This window comes from Dendrobates tinctorius, unplaced genomic scaffold (assembly GCF_039654945.1).
Source record: "Dendrobates tinctorius isolate UK_male_01 unplaced genomic scaffold, ASM3965494v1 ptg000191l, whole genome shotgun sequence".
Lineage (NCBI taxonomy): Eukaryota > Metazoa > Chordata > Amphibia > Anura > Dendrobatidae > Dendrobates > Dendrobates tinctorius.
Genome location: NW_027361858.1, coordinates 11,319,732 through 11,339,905, shown reverse-complemented (window position 1 = coordinate 11,339,905; position 20,174 = coordinate 11,319,732). Strand labels below are relative to the sequence as shown.

General features: G+C 44.1%; 1 protein-coding gene across 2 annotated transcripts in view; it reads left to right on the top strand.

Moving 5' to 3' along the window:
* Nucleotides 1–294: 294 nt before the first annotated feature.
* LOC141055752 (thioredoxin-like) overlaps nucleotides 295–20,174 on the top strand; it is a 28,849-nt gene continuing 8,969 nt past the window's right edge. For both annotated transcript variants that reach the window (XM_073552447.1, XM_073552446.1), the window contains exon 1: nucleotides 295–451. In XM_073552447.1, coding sequence (XP_073408548.1) covers nucleotides 428–451 — 24 coding nt within the window. In that variant the 5' untranslated portion in view covers nucleotides 295–427. The remainder of the gene's footprint in view (nucleotides 452–20,174) is intronic.

Below are 20,174 nucleotides of genomic sequence, written 5' to 3'. Positions count from 1 at the left end.
ATCTGGTGCAAAGCATGAGGACATTTTCTGTCAGCAGCAGAAGAGTACATGTCACTTCTACTAGGAGGGAGACAGCCTACAAATATAAACTCCTACTTGTGGCTGCAGGGAAGTTTCCTGTCATGGCTTCTGACTCACCACAAGCTCTGGCTTGCTGAGCACAGGGTGTGTTCCTGGCAGCACAAGCTAAGGAATGGCGCAGTTTATCTCTAATGTCGTATGTTTGTACACAGTGCTATTCATGGAAACACATGATGAAGCTGAGCTGAGAGCAGCTGCCAGAATCTCCACACCCACAGGAGCTGAGGAGAGTGACGTGTAATGGCTGCAGCTCTCACAGGCACCAGGGCTGTCCTAGTATTCCCGCCCACACACTGTACACTGTCAGACAGCCATTCAGCGAGGAGGGAAGAGGTCGCCTGCCATCATGGTGTCGTATGTGGAATCCCTGGTAGGTATGGTGAGGGCCTGGGCACTGACATATTTAACCCCTTTCTTGCTGGGGGAGAATACCTCAGGTGGCCTCTTCTGTGAGGCTCCTGTGTGAGTAATGCCGGCACACATTGGCACAGTGTCTGGCTTCTACCTCACAGCCTTGGTGCAGTGTTCCCCTGCAGTTGTGCTTGGACCGATGACAAAACCCTGACACTGGCTTAGTTTCCCAATTGGGATCCAGACCTGTCATCATATTGTTCCTTAGAGATGGGTCATATTCACTCATTCAGTATTTACCATGCGCAAGTCACTTTCTAATTCGGCAGTTTGCTAATTGGCAAAAAAACATTTCTGTTAAAACTTTCACAAAAATGGGCCCCGAAGTGCTGGTGGAAATAGTTAAATGACTTTGGGCCACAATGCAGACACCCAGATAATGATGCCCCACGTCAAATTCAGGTCACTCCAGCCTGGCCCCCGAATGGGTTCTGGTCTTCAGAATTGGCATCAAAGTGGGTGATTAGCCAATTTTCACAGATTTGAATAATTGGTGTTTTTAAGGGGTTACATGACTTTGGGCCAACTGATCTCACACCACCATTACATACATAGTGATGGCCTGCATTAAACTCTGGTCAATCCAACCTTGCCCAAATGGGTTCTGGGCATCAGAACTGGCAGAAATAGCCTATGGTGGTGGGAAATCAGTGGTCCAAAGTCATTTAACCCCTTAAAAGCACCAGTTACTCATTCAAACTGTTAAAATTGAATGTCTGCCCGCTATGATGCCAGTTCTGATGCTCAGAACCCATTTGGGCCAGGCTAGAGTGACCCGAATTAGATGTGGGGCACCGCTTTGTGTCTCCATTGTGAGATCAATGTCCCAAAGTCATTTAACCCTTTCAATAACACCCTTCGGTGCTCAATTTTATGCCCATTTTTGGGCCAGTTTTGTTTTTGTAGCTGCTTTTACGTGTGTTCAAATCAGAGCACCTCCTGCATTGTATCTTATTATTGTGATTTTTGTAGTAAGGCCGGGTCACACTTGCAACTGCAATGCGAGAAACTCATGCATCAATACCCGGCACTGCCGCCGGCACTCGGGACCGGAGTGTGCAGCTGCATAGAAATACGGTACATGCAGCCGGGTATTGATGTGCGAGTTTCTCGCATTGCAGTTGCAAGTGTGACCCCAGCCTTAAACTTGTATTAAACAGAAAAAAAAATCACTGAATAAGAAAACCAAGTTCAGCATTGTTTAGTATGTGGTCAGCCAACATCAGAAGTGGAACAATCAGAAGAAAAGTATCATAGAAACCCGTCACCACTTCTATATTTATCACCCACTCTTGCTTTTGACTTACAGATACTGAGGTAAAGTACTGAGCTTGTGAACGTGGCCTGACACTGAATATACTGATATGTACCCCAATATTGTCCTAGATCAATGTTTCCCCAACTCAAGGCCCGAACAGATCATAATTGCAGGAGCACACATCTGATGGAATTAATATTTAGGCTGCTTTTACACTTGCCGTGCTTTTTGCGGCCCGTTTTTGCGGGCCGTATTGCCGTGATTTTCACGGTATTCCACAAAAACGGGCCGCAAAAAACCTCGGATCACCATTTTTCCCTGTTATAACAAATGGCAGAGAAAAAAAAACGTCGATCCGCAAATACGGTGTACCGCAAAAACAACTTAACGTTGTTTTTGCTGTACCATTGAAATGCATTGCAGCCATGTCTGTAAGCCTTGAAAAATATTGCTCGATATTTTTTCATGGCCGCAAATACGGCCATACGGAGCACAGCCATCCTACTAATTTTTGCAGGCCGTTTTTGCAGCACCATAGAAATGCACTGGGGCTGCAAAAACACAGCAAGTGTAAAAGAAGCCTAAAGGTACTGCACCAGCGATCCCAACAATGATATGACCCGGTCAGGATCGCTGGTGCATCGCTAAGTGGTCGCTAGTGAGCTGCCACACAGGCGGATCTCACCAGCGACATCGCAGGGGACGGGGGTCGTTACTTACCTGTCAGACCAGGCGATTAAGACGTCCTCCCGCCCGCGTCCACGCGTCGCTCGTCGCCATAGCAGGAAGCTGACAACGAGAAACGGCCCAGGCCATTCTCGCGCGATCAGCGATAACCAGCGGGGGAGCCGGTCGGAGGTAAGTATCACACATAGCGATATCGCTAGCAATATCGCTGCTGCATCACAAAAACCAGTGACGTTATAGCGATATTGCTAGCGATATCGCTTAGGCCTGTTTCACACTTCAGTTTTCTGTGTCAGTTAAAATCCGCCAAAAAGGCGGAAAAGCGGATCCGTTCCTAACTGATGTGAACGGATGCCACCGGATCCGTTTTTTTGACGGATCCACCGAATGAAGAATTTTAAAGGAACCCCTGCCCGGGAAGGAGAGAGAGAGAGAATTTCTTTTTCTCTGTCCGCCAGAAATGATTTCAGGGTTAAATTTCCTCCTGACTTCATTCCTCAGGGCATGCGCTGTATAAAAATGCGGATCCTGCAGTACAAAAAACGTTACATGGTCCGTCCAGGCATCTCGGCGGACGCAAAAAAATTGACGGATCCGCAAAAAAACGGATCCAAGGGAAGGCCATCCGTCAAGATCCGCCGGTAATGCAAGTCAATGGGGAAAAAACGGATCCGCCAAAAAAAATGGCGGATCCGTTTTTTTGCAAAAAAGGCGGATTTTGACTGATGGTCAAAAACGGAAGTGTGAAACAGGCCTTAGTGTGGACGTGCCCTTAAGGCATCAGAAACTGCTACAGGTTCTCTCACCTATGCAATACTAAGGAAATCGTGATTGATGTGTTGGGGGCCGTGGGTATGGGCTTTGGGAAACACTGCCCTAGACCATTAGGGAAAGTAGCCTTTATAAAACTTTCTCTACTACTGGTGCATAGAACAAGGTTAGGGAAAGCCTTGTTCACACATCTGTTATTCATGGATGTCTTCTGTTCCCTATTATAGTCTAAGGGGCTGTTGTGGACTGCAAACAATGAATACCTCTCCATTCTTTATCAGAGTCCATAAAAAAAATGGAGCGCTCAGATGCCATCCTCGTGATTTCACTGTTTTTACTTTTAATTCAATTGGAGAAGCTTGAAATGGATTTTTCTTGCATATAACTAAAAAATGTGTGCCTCCCTGATGATTAAAACAGACCAAAATAGATGAAAACTGGATCCAGAATAGTGATTCATTACACTTATTAAAGGGGTTGTGTGTAGGGCTGCCACTAGGAATTTCGGGGCCCCCTACTGGCAAAATTTCGGGGCCCCCTTGAGACTCTGCCCAGGCTCGACCCCTCAAACTGTCCAGTCCCACCTCTCTCTCTTGGAGAAACTCCACTTCTCACCTATCACACATTAACAGTTCCCATCCCCAGATCACACATATAGCAAGCAGCTTTTGTTTTGGACAAAAGATTTTTTTAAGCCGCCACCATAACAGGGTAGACACTTTTGGCCGGGCTCTACTCTATTGTAACCTATTAAATATTTGTTAAAATATGCAATACGGTATATTTTTATTTATTTTTCAATTTTTAAAATGACCAATAATATCACATACAAGGAACAAGTACCGCTACACCATGTCCAGACCACATATTACTACCATAGTGACCGAATAATATCACATACAAGGAACAAATACCACCGCACCATGACCAGACCACATATTACCACCACAAAGTGACCAAATAATAGCACACACAAGGGACAAATACCACCGCACCATGCCCAGACCACATATTACCACCACATGGTGACTGTATACTACAATACTGATCATTAATAAAAAAAAGCATAATACTATCACCATAAGTGCCATTATACACAGGAGATCTGTACTTAGTATGCAGTGTCTGTGTACAGGTAATATATGTAGTGATCAATGACATTATACACAGGAGCTCTGTATATAATGTACAGGTAACACAGTGATCACTGGTGACATTATACACAGGACCTCTGTATATATAGTATACAATGTATAGTGGCAGTGTACAGGTAACACACTAACTCACCAGTGATGTCTCTACGTGAAGTCCTTCATCCTTGCTTTTCATTTATCCAGCACAGATCGCCATCACGTCTTCCAGCCAGGACTCGTCTCTGCAGGAAATAACACAGTTATCTAGAGCTTCGCTTGCAGAACACATTACTTATTTTTTCCCAACTTCTACATTACACCACATGAAGAAAAAAATGCGACATAGTGTCGCTCTGCACAGTAACAGGACCGCACCCCCATTTATAACAGTATCCTCAAAAAATTTAATACATCACTGCCGTAATAATATCCCTTAATTAGCCCCTATGGTAATAATATCCCCCATCCTGACCCCCGTGTGTCTCATTCCTGGCTTTAGACGCCGGCGAGCTGTTAACTATTGACGTGCGGGCCACCAGGCCCGCATGTCAATAGCGTTTAGCTGCCGCCCGCAGCGCCGCTAACCAGGGCCCGGTTTACCTGCCGATAGGGGCCCGGTGAGCAGAGGAGACCGGGCCCGATGCAGGCCCCCTCTGCCCACCAGGCCCCATACGCCAGGGGCGGGTTGCGCGGCCAGTTGATCATCACAGCTGAAACCCGGCACCAAATGCTAGAAGCGGTCACGGACCGCTCCTGGCACTTTAACCACCAAAATACTGCGATCGAACACAATCTGCATGCTATAGAAGCGATTAGCCTGCAAAAAATGATTGTCTCATAGTGGGACAGTGTAAATGTCAGGAACACCGCACTGCACTTGCTCACTAAGCCAGTGCGCGTGTCCTGAGTAAGACAAACTGTGCTTAATGATACCTGAGGAGCGGGCAGCAGCAGTGAAGATGCATGCTTCAGACCAACAGGACCTGAAGCACGTGACTGCTGGGGGTGTGGCCTAAACTCCAGAGAGCTAGGAGCTGCAGGAAAACTCCTAGAATGGTAACTACGGGACAAAGTTACCAAGGGGCATAGACAGGGACGTAAACAGATCAGGCCGGGGTCATAGCACGAGATAGCACGACAATACCAAAGGATTAGAGAGAAAAGATAGGACGTAGCCAAGAAGTCTGAAACCAGAGAATCATAGAATCGTAGAGTTGGAAGGGACCTCCTGGGCCATCTGGTCCAACCCCCTGCTCAAAGCAGGATTCGCTAAATCATCCCAGTCAGATGTCTGTCCAGCCTCTGTTTGAAGACTTCCATTGAAGGAGAACTCACCACTTCTCGTGGCAGCCTGTTCCACTCATTGATCACTCTAACTGTCAAAAAGTTTTTTCTAATATCTAATCTGTGTCTCCTCCCATTCAGTTTCATCCCATTGCTTCTAGTCTTTCCTTGTGCAAATGAGAATAAAGTTGATCCTTCTACAATGTGACAGCCCTTTAGATATTTGTAGACAGCTATTAAGTCTCCTCTCAGTCTTCTGTTTTGCAAACGAAACATTCCCAAATCCTGCAACCTTTCCTCATAAGACAGGGTTTGCAGACCGGTCACCATTCTGGTCGCTCTTTTCTGAACTTGCTCCAGTTTGTTGATGTCTTTTTTAAAATGTGGTGCCCAAAACTGGACACAATATTCCAGATGAGGTCTGACCAAAGAGGAGTAGAGGGAAATAATGACTTCACGTGATCTAGACTGTATGCTTCTGTTAATACATCCTAGAATTGCATTTGCCTTCTTTGCTGCTGCATCACACTGTTGACTCATATTCAGTCTGTGATCTATTAGTATACCCAAGTCTTTTTCACATGTGCTGTCACTTAGCCCTATTCCTCCCATTCTGTATATGCTTTTTTCATTTTTATTGCCCAGATGTAGTACTTTGCATTTCTCCCTGTTAAAAACCATTCTGTTAGTTGCTGCCCATTTCTCCAGTTTATTTATATCTTTTTGAATACTCTCTATTCTCTAGTATTAGCTATCCCTCCTAGCTAACGGATATACAGTACAGAATCACCAGGCAAACTCACAACAGGGGACAGAACCGGGTCAGAACCATAAAAGCAAGCTAGAAGACAACGAACAGGCACAGGCGCACAGGAGTCACCAAAGGCAAAAGTATAACTGACAGAGATTGGAGTTTCCCAGGGCTATAAGAAGCTAACCCTGAACCAAAGAGAGGCCACAATACTTAACCCCAGGCGTGCAGGTCAAAGCCTGCACTTGGCTCAAGACATAAACCCCTGACGTGCAGGTGAAAACCTGCACTGGGATCATGACAGTAACAATTCGAATGAAGTAAAAAAAAATTAAAATAATTGTAAAAATATTTTAAAAAAGTAGAATAAATACTGATTTTTTTTCAAATATTTCTTTCACTAAATATTTGAATGAAAAAAAAATCTAAACAATAAAAGTACACATATTTGGTATCCCCACATCCGTAATGACCCGACCTATAAACTGTCCCACTAGTTAACCCCCTTTAGTGAACACCATAAAAAAAGCGAAAAACAAAGCTTTATCATCATACCACTAAATAAAAAGTGAAATAAAGCGCGATCAAAAAGACGGATAAATAAACATGGTACCGCTGAAAACGTCATCTTGTCCCGCAAAAAACGAGCCCCCATACAGCGTCATCAGCGAAAAAAAAAAGTTATACCTCGCAGAATAAAGCGATGCAAAAATAATTATTTTTTTCTATAAAATAGTTTTTATTATATAAAAGCGCCAAAACATAAAAAAAGTTATATGAATGAGGTATCGCTGTCATCGTACTGGTCCAAAGAATAAAACTGCCTTATCAATTTTACCACATGCGGAACGGTGTAAACGCCTCTACAAAAGAAATTCATGAGTTGCTGATTTTTGCTCATTCTGTCTCCCAAAAATCGGAATAGAAAGTGATCAAAAAATTGTCATGTGACCGAAAATTACACTATCGTTCCAAATTGTGGGGTCACCCAGACAATTTTGTGTTTTCCATGAAAACTCATACTTTTATTAATCAAATGAGTTGCCAAATAAATTTAAAATCTAGTCCAGACATTGACATGGTTCGAAAAAAAGATTTTTATTTGAAATAATAATTTTCTCCTTCAAACTTTGCTTTTGTCAAAGAATGCTCCCTTTGCAGCAATTACAGCATTGCAGACCTTTGGCATTCTAGCAGTTATTTTGCTGAGGTAATCTGGAGAAATTTCACCTCATGCTTCCAGAAGCCCCTTCCACATGATGGTTTGGCTTGATGGGCAATTTTTGCATACCATACGGTCAGGCTGCTCCCACAACAGCACAGTGGGGTTAAGATCTGGTGACTGCACTGGCCACTCCATTACAGATAGAATACCAGTTGTCTGCTTCTTCCCTAAATAGTTCTTGCATAATTTGGAGGTGTGCTTTGGGTCATTGTCTTGTTGTAGGATGAAATTGGCTCCAATGAAGCGCCGTCCACACTGTATGGCATGGCGTTGCAAAATGGAGTGATAGCCTTCCTTATTCAAAATCCCTTTTACTTTGTACAAATCTCCCACTTTACCAGCACCAAAGCAACCCCAGACCATCACATTACCTCCACCATGCTTGACAGATGATGTCAGGCACTCTGCCAGCATCTTTTCAGTTGTTCTTCGTCTCACAAATGTTCTTCTGTGTGATCCAAACACCTCAAACTTGGATTCGTCTGTCCATAACACTTTTTTCCAATCTTCCTCTGTCCAATGTCTGTGTTCTTTTGCCCATATTAATCTTTTCCTTTTATTAGCCAGTCTCAGATATGGCGTTTTCTTTTCAACTCTGCCCTGAAGGCCAGCATCCAGAGTCGCCTCTTCACTGTAGACGTTGACACTGGCGTTTTGCGTGTACTATTTAATGAAGCTGCCAGTTGAGGACCTGTGAGGCGTCGATTTCTCAAACTACAGACTCTAATGTACTTGTCTTATTGGTCAGTTGTGCAGCGTGGCCTCCCACTTCTCTTTCTACTTTGGTTAGAGCCTGTTTGTGCTATCCTCTGAAGTGGGTAGTACACACCGTTGTAGGAAATCTTCAGTTTCTTGGCTATTTCTCGCATGGAATAGCCTTCATTTCTAAGAACAGGAATAGACTGTCAAGTTTCACATGAAAGTTCTTTTTTTTCTGGCCATTTTGAGAGTTTAATGGAACCAACAAATGTAATGCTTCAGACTCTCAACTAGCTCAAAGGAAGGTCAGGTTTATAGCTTCTCTAATCAGCCAAACTGTTTTCAGCTGTGCTAACATACTTGCACAAGAGATTTTACCTATGAGGATATTGCATTACAAACCAGATGTTTGCAGCTAGAATAGTCATTTACCATATTAACAATGTATAGAGTGTATTTCTGAATCATATAATGTTAGCTTCATTGGAAAAAAACTGGTTTTTTTTTAAAAAAAAAGGAAATTTCTAAGTGACCCTAAACTTTTACACGGTAGTGTATACCAATAAAAATGTCAGCTCGTCCCTCAAAAAACAAGGCCTCACATGACTCTGTGGGCTAAAATATGGAAAAATTATAGCTCTCAAAATGTGGTGATGCAAAAACTATTTTTTTGCAATAAAAAACGTCTTTTAACATTTGACAGCTGCTAAACATAACAACCTGCTATAAGGCCTCTTTCATACGTCCTGATATTTATGGTACCGGAGATGTCAGTGTCCGTGTGTGTAATCCTTGCGGCACACGTGGCATGTGTGTGTGCCGCATCAGTACCACACAGACGGGCGCCAGGGAAGAAGCGTTGCAGTAAGCGCTGTTCCCCGGCGCCGGGAGCTGAACACGACTCTCATTATTCTCCCCTGCTCTGCCGGCGTGAGCAGGGGAGAATGATGAGTTACATTTAACAGCAATCTCTCATACAATTATAGAAAGGGTCAAATGTAATCTCATATATATATATATATATATATATATATATATATATATATATATATATACACTCACTGGCCACTTTATTAGGTACACCATGCTAGTAACGGGTTGGACCCCCTTTTGCCTTCAGAACTGCCTCAATTCTTCGTGGCAGAGATTTAACAAGGTGCTGGAAGCATTCCTCAGAGATTTTGGACCATATTGACATGATGGCATCACACAGTTGGGGCAGATTTGTCGGCTGCACATCCCTGATGCGAATCTCCCGTTCCACCACATCCCAAAGATGCTCTATTGGATTGAGATCTGGTGACTGAGGAGGCCATTTGAGTACAGTGAACTCATTGTCATGTTCAAGAAACCAATCTGAAATGATTCGAGCTTTATGACATGGCGCATTATCCTGCTGAAAGTAGCCATCAGATGTTGGGTACATTGTGGTCATAAAGGGATGGACATGGTCAGCAACAATACTCAGGTAGGCTGTGGCGTTGCAACGATGCTCAATTGGTACCAAGGGGCCCAAAGAGTGCCAAGAAAAAATTCCCCACACCATGACACCACCACCACCAGCCTGAACCGTTGATACAAGGATGGATGGATCCATGCTTTCATGTTGTTTACGCCAAATTCTGACCCTACCATCCGAATGTCGCAGCAGAAATCGAGACTCATCAGACCAGGCAACGTTTTTCCAATCTTCTACTGTCCAATTTCGATGAGCTTGTGCAAATTGTAGCCTCAGTTTCCTGTTCTTAGCTGAGAGGAGTGGTACCCAGTGTGGTCTTCTGCTGCTGTAGCCCATCTGCCTCAAAGTTCGACGCACTGTGCGTTCAGAGATGCTCTTCTGCCTACCTTGGTTGTAACGGGTGGCAATTTGAGTCACTGTTGCCTTTCTATCAGCTCGAACCAGTATGCCCATTCTCCTCTGACCTCTGGCATCAACAAGGCATTTCCGGCCACAGAACTGCCGCTCACTGGATTTTTTTTCTTTTTCGGACCATTCTCTGTAAACCCTAGAGATGGTTGTGCGTGAAAATCCCAGTAGATCAGCAGTTTCTGAAATACTCAGACCAGCCCTTCTGGCACCAACAATCATGCCACGTTCAAAGGCACTCAAATCACCTTTCTTCCCCATACTGATGCTCGGTTTTAACTGCAGGAGATTGTCTTGACCATGTCTACATGCCTAAATGCACTGAGTTGCCGCCATGTGATTGGCTGATTAGAAATTAAGTCTTAACACACAGTTGGACAGGTGTACCTAATAAAGTGGCCAGTGAGTGTATATATATATATATATATATATATATATATATCCCCTAAAAATGATACTTTATTAGTTAAAAACCACAAATGTGGTAAACACACCAAAGAAAAAAGTGACAAGAAATAAACATAAATTGAAAAAGGTGTTCAAACAGAGACCACTCTAAGGTGACACCTAGGAATCCCTGATGTGATCCTGAGCTTGCGTCTGCCTGTCCGCGGAGGTTGGCACCCTAGGGGGGAACGTTGTGGCGCCCCCGCTCAACGATGACTATCCCTAGGGGCCCTAGTATACCCTACAGCCACTAGTGGTCACCTCTACCCGATAATAAAGGGAACCTCTATTACTAGACAGAGACCAATCTGCTCTAAAGAGGGCCCTGTGTCCCAAAGAAAGAGGTTAAAAATAGAACACACATGGCATCAGGTGGTATAATTAGATACTCATTTGCATTATGATGCCCCACATACGATATCAACAGTGAGGCACCATGTACAGATTAATGGGAGTCAAAAGCCAGACACTTTAAATAGATTCCATGTTGCCACGATCTCACAGGTATAAAATCTCTTCATATAGAGAAAAAAATATATCCAAAGCTGGCAATTTAACCAGTGTAGCACAGGATAGAGGATAGTGTCCCATTATTAAATCCATTAACATCCCATTAGCAAAGTAAACACAGAGCTGCCACAGCGATACTCATCTGTGTTTATCGCCACCAGCCATCAAATGGTTAACGCCTCAACGCGTTTCGCCTGAGTAGGCTCATCAGGAGGCCCGATAGTGCAATATCTTGTGTCCCATAACGGTGCATAAGCCAACCGATACTCATCCCAGTTCCTCTTTTTAAACCCGCCGCTAAGACCGCGTATGCTCCGCCCACTCACCTGACATGGCATATCCACAACGCTAGGCGCCTATTGCGGTGTCCCTACTAAATTACCAAACAGCACTACCCAGACCCGGGTGCTCCGATTGGCTGTCAGGACTAGCATACAACGTCACTATTGGGTAACCAATCGGGTATCTTCAAACATCACAGCACTCACCAATCACTGGAGCTGAGACAAATTACCAGGTCTGACGTGTATGCAGCGTCACTCCTGGAACATAAACAGGCAGTCTCACAGCTCTCTCCAATCGCTGCGGCTGAGACAAACTGCCAAGTCTGACGTGCAGCGCCCGCACATGCGATCCATAGAGAATATTCCACTCCCCCATCTTGAAAACATGCGCCACAAATGATACAGCATCAGGTGTACAGTTCACCATTATGTACATGTTATATTCAGTGGCCAAATTGCACACTTCAGTAACATAGCAGTAGCGTCTTAGCACACAATGTATACACACTGTGCACTAATAATTCAGATATACCTACGAATAAACCGCAACTGACGCTGAATAGTGTGAACAAGCGTCAGAATGCGTCTTCATTGTCAAATACATATAATTAGAAGACGCTGTATATATCGACTGATATTATAAATTAACTGAGGTTGCTCAAAGTCCAATGGGGAGTGGGTTAGCGTAGGGCAGTAAAAAGGGAACATTTATATATATAATGGTCCATGACAATACATGGGAATCCCAAATAGACGGGAAACAAAAGACAAAATCTAGAAGACCAATATCCTCAAAAAAGGGGGTCACATTATTCAATTATGGCTCATAAGAAACAGGCAAACGACAATTGGTCATTCAGCCCCCTCGGCTCCAGGGACTCCATCCTGAATATCCATTCACATTCTCTCTTGAGAATATTCTTATCCACATTCCCTCCTCTGGGGTTCACATTCACAACTTCTATAATACAGAATTTGATTTCACCGGGGTCACCTTTTGTGACACATCCACATGTGTTTAGCAAGTGGGGTCTCTCTTTGATTTCTAATATCCCCCATGTGTTCCCCTACTCTCCTTCTGAATTCTCTCCTAGTCTTCCCTATATAATTTTTAGGGCACGAGCAAGTGGCCATATAAATAACCCCTGTGGTCTTGCAGTTCGAGAAGTCTCGTTGATAAAACGTCTTGCCAGTGCTTGCACTACAGAAGGACTTCCCCGGTCTCATATATTTACAGAAACTGCAATCCCCACACTTAAAGAAACCACAAGGTCTCCTATCCAGCCACGTGCCACCAACCGCTGGCCTCCTGTATTGACTATGGACCAACATGTCTCTGATGGATTTACCCTTTCTGAACGTAATGTTGGGGCGCTCACCAATCACATCCTTCAAATCCGGATCCAATCTGAGAACGTCCCAATGTATAGACAGGACCTTTCTGACCTCCTGATGTTTGACATCAAAGGTCCCAATGACCCTTATTTGTTCCATCGAGTCCCCAACCTCACGTTTCTGCAACAGTTTTTGCCTGTCTGCTTTACTTGCAAAGTCATATGCTGTGTCTAGAATGTGTTTAGGGTAACCCTTATCCTTGAAGCGGCAAAACATGTCCCCAGCTTGTTTCTGGAAGAGATCATTCCTAGAGCAATTCCTCCTGAGTCGGAGGAATTGTCCCTTCGGAATTCCTCTCTTGAGAGGGATTGGATGGTGGCTCTGCCAATGTAACAAACTGTTTGTGCTCGTCGGTTTACGGAATATGCTTGTGGAGACACCTCCCATCAGATCTTTTTTAATTCTAATATCCAAAAATGGTATTTCAGTTTTGTGAATTTCTGAGGTAAACCTCAGATTCACATCATTTTGGTTCAATTCTCTTACGAATTCTTCAAATTGATTCTTTTCCCCTGTCCATATTACAAAGACATCGTCTATGAACCTATACCACATGGAAATCAGACCGTGCCACCACTTTTCTTCCCCTCCAAACACAATGGTCTCCTCCCACCAGCCCAGGAACAGATTTGCATACGACGGGGCACAGGGGCACCCCATCGCAGTGCCCCTGAGCTGGTGGTAGAATTTGCCATCAAAGTAGAATGCATTGTGGGTCAGTATGAACCGTAGGAGAGATGTCAGAAAGATATTATGCCCCCTACATGCTATTGACCTCTGATTTAGGAAGTGTCCCACACCCTGAATACCTGCTTCATGTGGTATATTGCTATAGAGAGCTTCTATATCAATGGAAGCCAACCAGGCATTTCCTTCCAGATGTACGCCCTCTAACTTTAGCAGTAGATCTGATGTATCCCTTAGGTATGATGGAATAGAGACCACAAAGGGGCGTAATAACTGATCAATATAGAGACCACTTTTTTGTGTCAATGAGTCCACACCTGATACAATCGGCCTCCCCTTTAGAGGGTTCAGGCCTTTATGTATCTTTGGTAATGTGTAAAACGTGGCTATTAATGGAAACTTAGGGAGAATAAAATCAAATTCTGCCTTCGAGATCAAACCATCCCCCAAGGCCGTGTCAAGAAGGATTGTCAATTCTTCCTTGTAAGTGGTCATAGGATTAACCTTTAGCACCTCATAAGTGGAATTATCTTGCAAAATAGCATAAGACATTTTACGATACTCATTATGATTCAAAATAATCAAATTTCCCCCTTTGTCGGAGGGTTTCACAACTATTTGCTCATTTTTCTTGAGGGCCTCAAGTGCTGATCGCTCACTCGCCATTAGATTATCATTGTTTTCCCAATCTGGTGCTGTTAATCTCTTAAGGTCCCTCTCCACCAACCGGGCGAATATATCAATATTCCCCATGTCACCCTGAGGTGGCATCTTTTCACTTTTACCCAATAGTGACGTTGTATGCTAGTCCTGACAGCCAATCGGAGCACCCGGGTCTGGGTAGTGCTGTTTGGTAATTTAGTAGGGACACCGCAATAGGCGCCTAGCGTTGTGGATATGCCATGTCAGGTGAGTGGGCGGAGCATACGCGGTCTTAGCGGCGGGTTTAAAAAGAGGAACTGGGATGAGTATCGGTTGGCTTATGCACCGTTATGGGACACAAGATATTGCACTATCGGGCCTCCTGATGAGCCTACTCAGGCGAAACGCGTTGAGGCGTTAACCATTTGATGGCTGGTGGCGATAAACACAGATGAGTATCGCTGTGGCAGCTCTGTGTTTACTTTGCTAATGGGATGTTAATGGATTTAATAATGGGACACTATCCTCTATCCTGTGCTACACTGGTTAAATTGCCAGCTTTGGATATATTTTTTTCTCTATATGAAGAGATTTTATACCTGTGAGATCGTGGCAACATGGAATCTATTTAAAGTGTCTGGCTTTTGACTCCCATTAATCTGTACATGGTGCCTCACTGTTGATATCGGATGTGGGGCATCATAATGCAAATGAGTATCTAATTATACCACCTGATGCCATGTGTGTTCTATTTTTAACCTCTTTCTTTGGGACACAGGGCCCTCTTTAGAGCAGATTGGTCTCTGTCTAGTAATAGAGGTTCCCTTTATTATCGGGTAGAGGTGACCACTAGTGGCTGTAGTGTATACTAGGGCCCCTAGGGATAGTCATCGTTGAGCGGGGGCGCCACAACGTTCCCCCCTAGGGTGCCAACCTCCGCGGACAGGCAGACTCAAGCTCAGGATCACATCAGGGATTCCTAGGTGTCACCTTAGAGTGGTCTCTGTTTGAACACCTTTTTCAATTTATGTTTATTTCTTGTCACTTTTTTCTTTGGTGTGTTTACCACACTTGTGGTTTTTAACTAATAAAGTATCATTTTTAGGGGATATATATATATGAGATTGAGTTACATTTAACCCCTTAACAGTCACCGATACGCCATGTAACGGCAACAGTTAAGGATACTTAAACCACAGCTCCGCTTTTTAACGGTGCTGAGGTTATAGCGCCCCCCAGCATTGGAATTTCTCCAGGGTCTCGGCTGCCAGGGGTAGCCGAGTCCCCAGAGAACATGATTCGGGTCTGTTTTTATCGACCTTGGTGTCGCAATCGACGTTATTAACGGTATAACGACGACCGCAAATTTTTTTTTTTTTTTTCCCCCCATTTAATTTCTCTCTCCTCTGATGTCATCACAATTCCCCCCCCCCCCCCCCCGATACCTCCGTTGACCCTGCAGGCCCTCCTTATGTCCCCCGGGCTGCTGGCTTCTTTCGGGAGAAAATGGGCACATGCAAAGTGCGCCCGCCGAGATCTGCTGGTTGGCAACAATAGGTTTTTTTCCTATTGGTTCATTTTGATCACTGCGATAGGTTCTATCACAGTGATCAAAATAAAAAATAGTAAATCAAACCCCCCTTATCACCCCCTTAGTTAGGCTAAGTGCACACGTACCGGAACTCTCGCGGAAATTACCGTGAGAATTCCGGAATTCCAGTCCGCGGGAAAATCGCATTTTAAATTCCCGTGATTTTCCCGCGGAAAAACTAGCATTTTGCAAGCGTAATTGGCTTGCAAAATGCTAGCGTTCTCCAAGCGATCTGGAGCATCGCTTGGGGAACTGATTGACAGGTTGGTCACACTCGTCAAACATAGTGTTTGACGAGTGTGACCAACTTTTTACTACTGAGGCCGCCTATGCAGCATCAGTAGTAAAAGATAAAATGTAAAAAAAAATACTGTTATTCTCGCAGCCGTTCCCAGTAGTCCTTTGCGAAAATGCCCGCGATTACGTCAGTTCTCGCGGGATCGCGACGTCTCACGGTAATTCGCGATGACGTCGCGCGAATGACCGCGAGACTTCGCGATCCCGCGAGAAGGGACGTCATCGCGAGCATTTTCGCAAAGGACTACTGGGAACGAGAGCGTGGAGAGAGGCGGGAAGGCTGCGCGGGACGTCGGAAGGTAAGAATAACAATATTTTTTATTTTAAATTCTATTTTTTACAGGGATATGGTACCCAAAGCCCGGAGGACAGTCTCCTCTCCTCCGGACCGTGGGTACCATCCGCAATTGTTCTGCTTACTTTCCGCATGGTGTGCACAGCCACATGCGGAAAGTAAGCGGAACAATGCATTCCTATGGGTGCGGGATCGCCGCGATTCCGCAAATTAATGAGCATGCTGCGGTTTTTACCGCGAAGCGATTCCGCCGCGGTAAAAACCGCAGCATTAGCACAGCATTGCGGAATCCCATAGGAATGCATGGGATGCTTATTTTTCGCGTTTTCGCGGTTAAAACCGCCACGGAAACGCGAAAAAAACGCCACGTGTGAACTCAGCCTTAGGGAAAAATAATAAAAAAGTATTTATTTCCATTTTCCCATTAGAGTTGGGCTAAGTCAGGGTTAAGGTTGGGGCTAAAGTTAGGGTTTGGATTACGGTTAAGATTAGGGTTAGGGGTGTGTTGGGGTTAGGGTTGGAGTTAGAATTGGGGGGTTTCCACTGTTTAAGCACATCAGGGGCTCTCCAAACGTGACATGGCATCCAATCTAAATTCTATCCAATTCTCCTGTTACCCTTGTGAAAATAAAAAATTGGGGGCGAAAAGATCCTTTTTGTGAAAAAAATATGATTTTTTATTTTTACGGCTCTACGTTATTATAAACGTTTGTGAAGCACTTGAGGGTTCAAAGTGCTCACCACACATCTAGTTAAGTTCCTTAGGGGGACTAGTTTCCAAAATGATGTCAATTATGGGGGGTTTCCACTGTTTAGGCACATCAGGGTCTCTCCAAATTTGACACCGTGCGCCCAAACAGTGGTTTACCTGCATATATGGGGTATCAGCGTACTCAGGACAAATTGTACAACAACTTTTGGAGTCCAATTTCTCCTGTTACCCTTAGCAAAATAATAAAAATTGGATCTGAAGTAAACTTTTTGTGAAAAAAAGTTAAATGCTCATTTTTTTAAACATTCCAAAAATTCCTGTGAAGCATTTGAAGGGTTAATAAACTTCTTGAATGTGGTTTTGAGCACCTTCAGGGGTGCAGTTTTTAGAGTGGTGTCACTTTTGGGTCTTTTTTATCATATAGACCCCTCAAAGTGACTTCAAATGTGATGTGGTCCCTAAAAAAGAAAAAAATCGTGTTGTAAAAATGACAAATCGCTGTTTAACTTTTAACCCTTATAACTTCCTAACAAAAAAAAATGTTGGTTCCAAAATTGTGCTGATGTAAAGTAGACATGTGGGAAATGTTACTTATTAAGTATTTAGTGTGACATATCTCTGTGATATAAGGGCATGAGAATTCAAAGTTGGAAAATTGTGAAATTTTCTAAATTTTTGCCAAATTTCTATTTTCTTGGCAAATTAACTCAAGTCATATCAAAGTAATTTTACCGCTAACATGAAGTACAATATGTCACGAGAAAACGGTGTCAGAATTAATGGGATGCATGGAAGCGTTCCTCATAAAAGGACAGTGGTTAGAATTGTAAAAATTGGCCTGGTCATTAACATTCAAACCACCCTTGGGGGTAAAGGGGTTAAAGGGACTCGGTCAGTACAGAATGTCTGCTCAACCTTAGTCCCACCACTCAGTTCTTCATGACGTGACCAGTCATTTGTTTACACCTTTCCACCTGGTTGTTTTACCTCAGTCTCCAATCCCCTTCTCTTTTTATTGACCACTCTTACTTCATAGAATCAGAAAAGGGCGGAGATTGATGGAAACCAAACAGGTGGGAAGGTGTATATACCAGATTGACCTCGGCATGAAGCACCAAGTGCCAGTACTTTGTTTCAACAGTCGTTTTGTGCTGACACACCACTGGTCATGCTGGAGGATGTTGCAGACAGCAGAACGTTCTTCCCGGTGTCTCTAGACTCTGTCACGTGCTCAGTGTGAACCTGCTCTCATCTGTGAAGAGCACAGGGCGCCAATGTTGAATCTGCTAATCTTTGTGTTCTCTAGCAAATGCCAATCGCCCTGCATGGTGTTGGACTGTAAGCTCAACACCCACTTGTGGACATCAGGCTCTCATATCACCTTCAAGGGGTCTGTTTGTGACAGTTTGAGCAGACACACATATGTTAGTGGCCTGCTTGAAGTCATTTTGAAGGGCTCTGGCACTCCTCCTCCTGTTCCTCCTTGCACAAAGGAGGAAGCAGTCCTGCTGCTGGGTTGTTGCCCTCCTACAGCCCCCTCCATGTCTCCTGGTATCTGCTCCATGCCCTGGACACTGTGCTGACAAGCACAGCCACCCTTTTTGCCACAACTCACGTTGATGTACCATTCTGAATGAGTTTCACTACCTGAGCAACTTCTGTGGGTTGTAGACACCGCCTCATGCTACTGTACCTCTAAGCGTGAGTGCAATGTCAAAATGCTAAAGTGACTAATACAGCCGAAAAGAATGAGAACAGAAAAATGGTCTGTGGTCACCCCCTGCAGAACCACTCCTTTTTAAGGATTGTTTTGGTAGTTGATGATCATTTCTACCTGTTGTGTGTGTTCCATTTGCACAACAGCAGGAGAAACTGATTTACAATCAAGTTGCTTCATAACTGGACAGGTTGATTTCACAGAAGTGTGATTGACTTGGAGTTACATTGTGTTGTTTAACTGTTTCCTTTATTTTTTTGAGCAGTGTACGCACATGCCCTCTAATTTCCTTGTCTGGCCTTACCTTTAGTGATTTTGTTTTCCAAAGTCTGGGAAAAAAACAGACTGGAATTTGATTCCTTATCTGTTACTTTGTGGGTACCTGTCAAACTAGGATTTATGTCTTTTCTGTCTATTTCCAAAATAACTATTCTCATTTGGCTTAAAGGGAACCTGTCACCCCCCCAGGCGTTTTTAAGTAAAATAGCCACCTTGTGCAGCACTAATGCTGCATTCTGTCAAGGTGGCTCTTTTATTTAGCGTCCCTTCCACCGCAGAAATAATTGTTTTTAAAATTGTTCAAAACTGTGCCGCTAACTATAGACCTGTCTCTAATCTTCCCTTCGTCTCTAAACTCCTGGAACGCCTCGTCCTCTCCCGTCTTATCCGCTATCTCTCTGATAACTCTCTTCTCGACCCTCTCCAATCCGGTTTCCGCTCCTTACACTCTACTGAAACTGTCCTCACTAAAGTCTCTAATGATCTACTAACAGCTAAATCAAATGGTCGTTACTCCAAGCTAATTCTCTTGGATCTCTCTGAAGCATTCAACACTGTGGATCATCAGCTCCTCCTCACTATGCTCCTTTCCATTGGCCTCAAGGACACCGTTCTCCTCCTATCTCTCTGACCGCTCCTTTACTGTATCTTTTGCTGGCTCCTCCTCCTCTCACCTTCCCCTTACTGTTGGGGTTCCTCAAGGATCAGTCCTAGGCCCCCTCCTCTTCTCCTTGTACACTGCCCCTATTGATCAAACAATCAGTAGATTTGGTTTCCAGTACCATCTCTATGCTGATGACACCCAATTATATGCTTCTTCTCCTGACATCACGCCAGCCTTTCTAGAAAACACCGGCGATTGTCTAAACGCTGTGTCTAACATCATGTCCTCACTATATCTGATACTGAACCTGTCAAAGACTGAACTCCTTGTGTTTCCTCCTTCTACTAATGTACCTATACCCGACATTGCCATTTCTGTGTGTGGCTCCACTATTACTCCCCAGCAACATGCCCGCTGTCTTGGGGTCATACTTGATTCCGAGCTTTCCTTTGCCCCCCACATTCGATTACTGGCTCGCTCTTGTCATCTGCACCTCAAAAACATTTCTAGAATTCGACCTTTTCTTACTTTTGAGTCTGCAAAATCT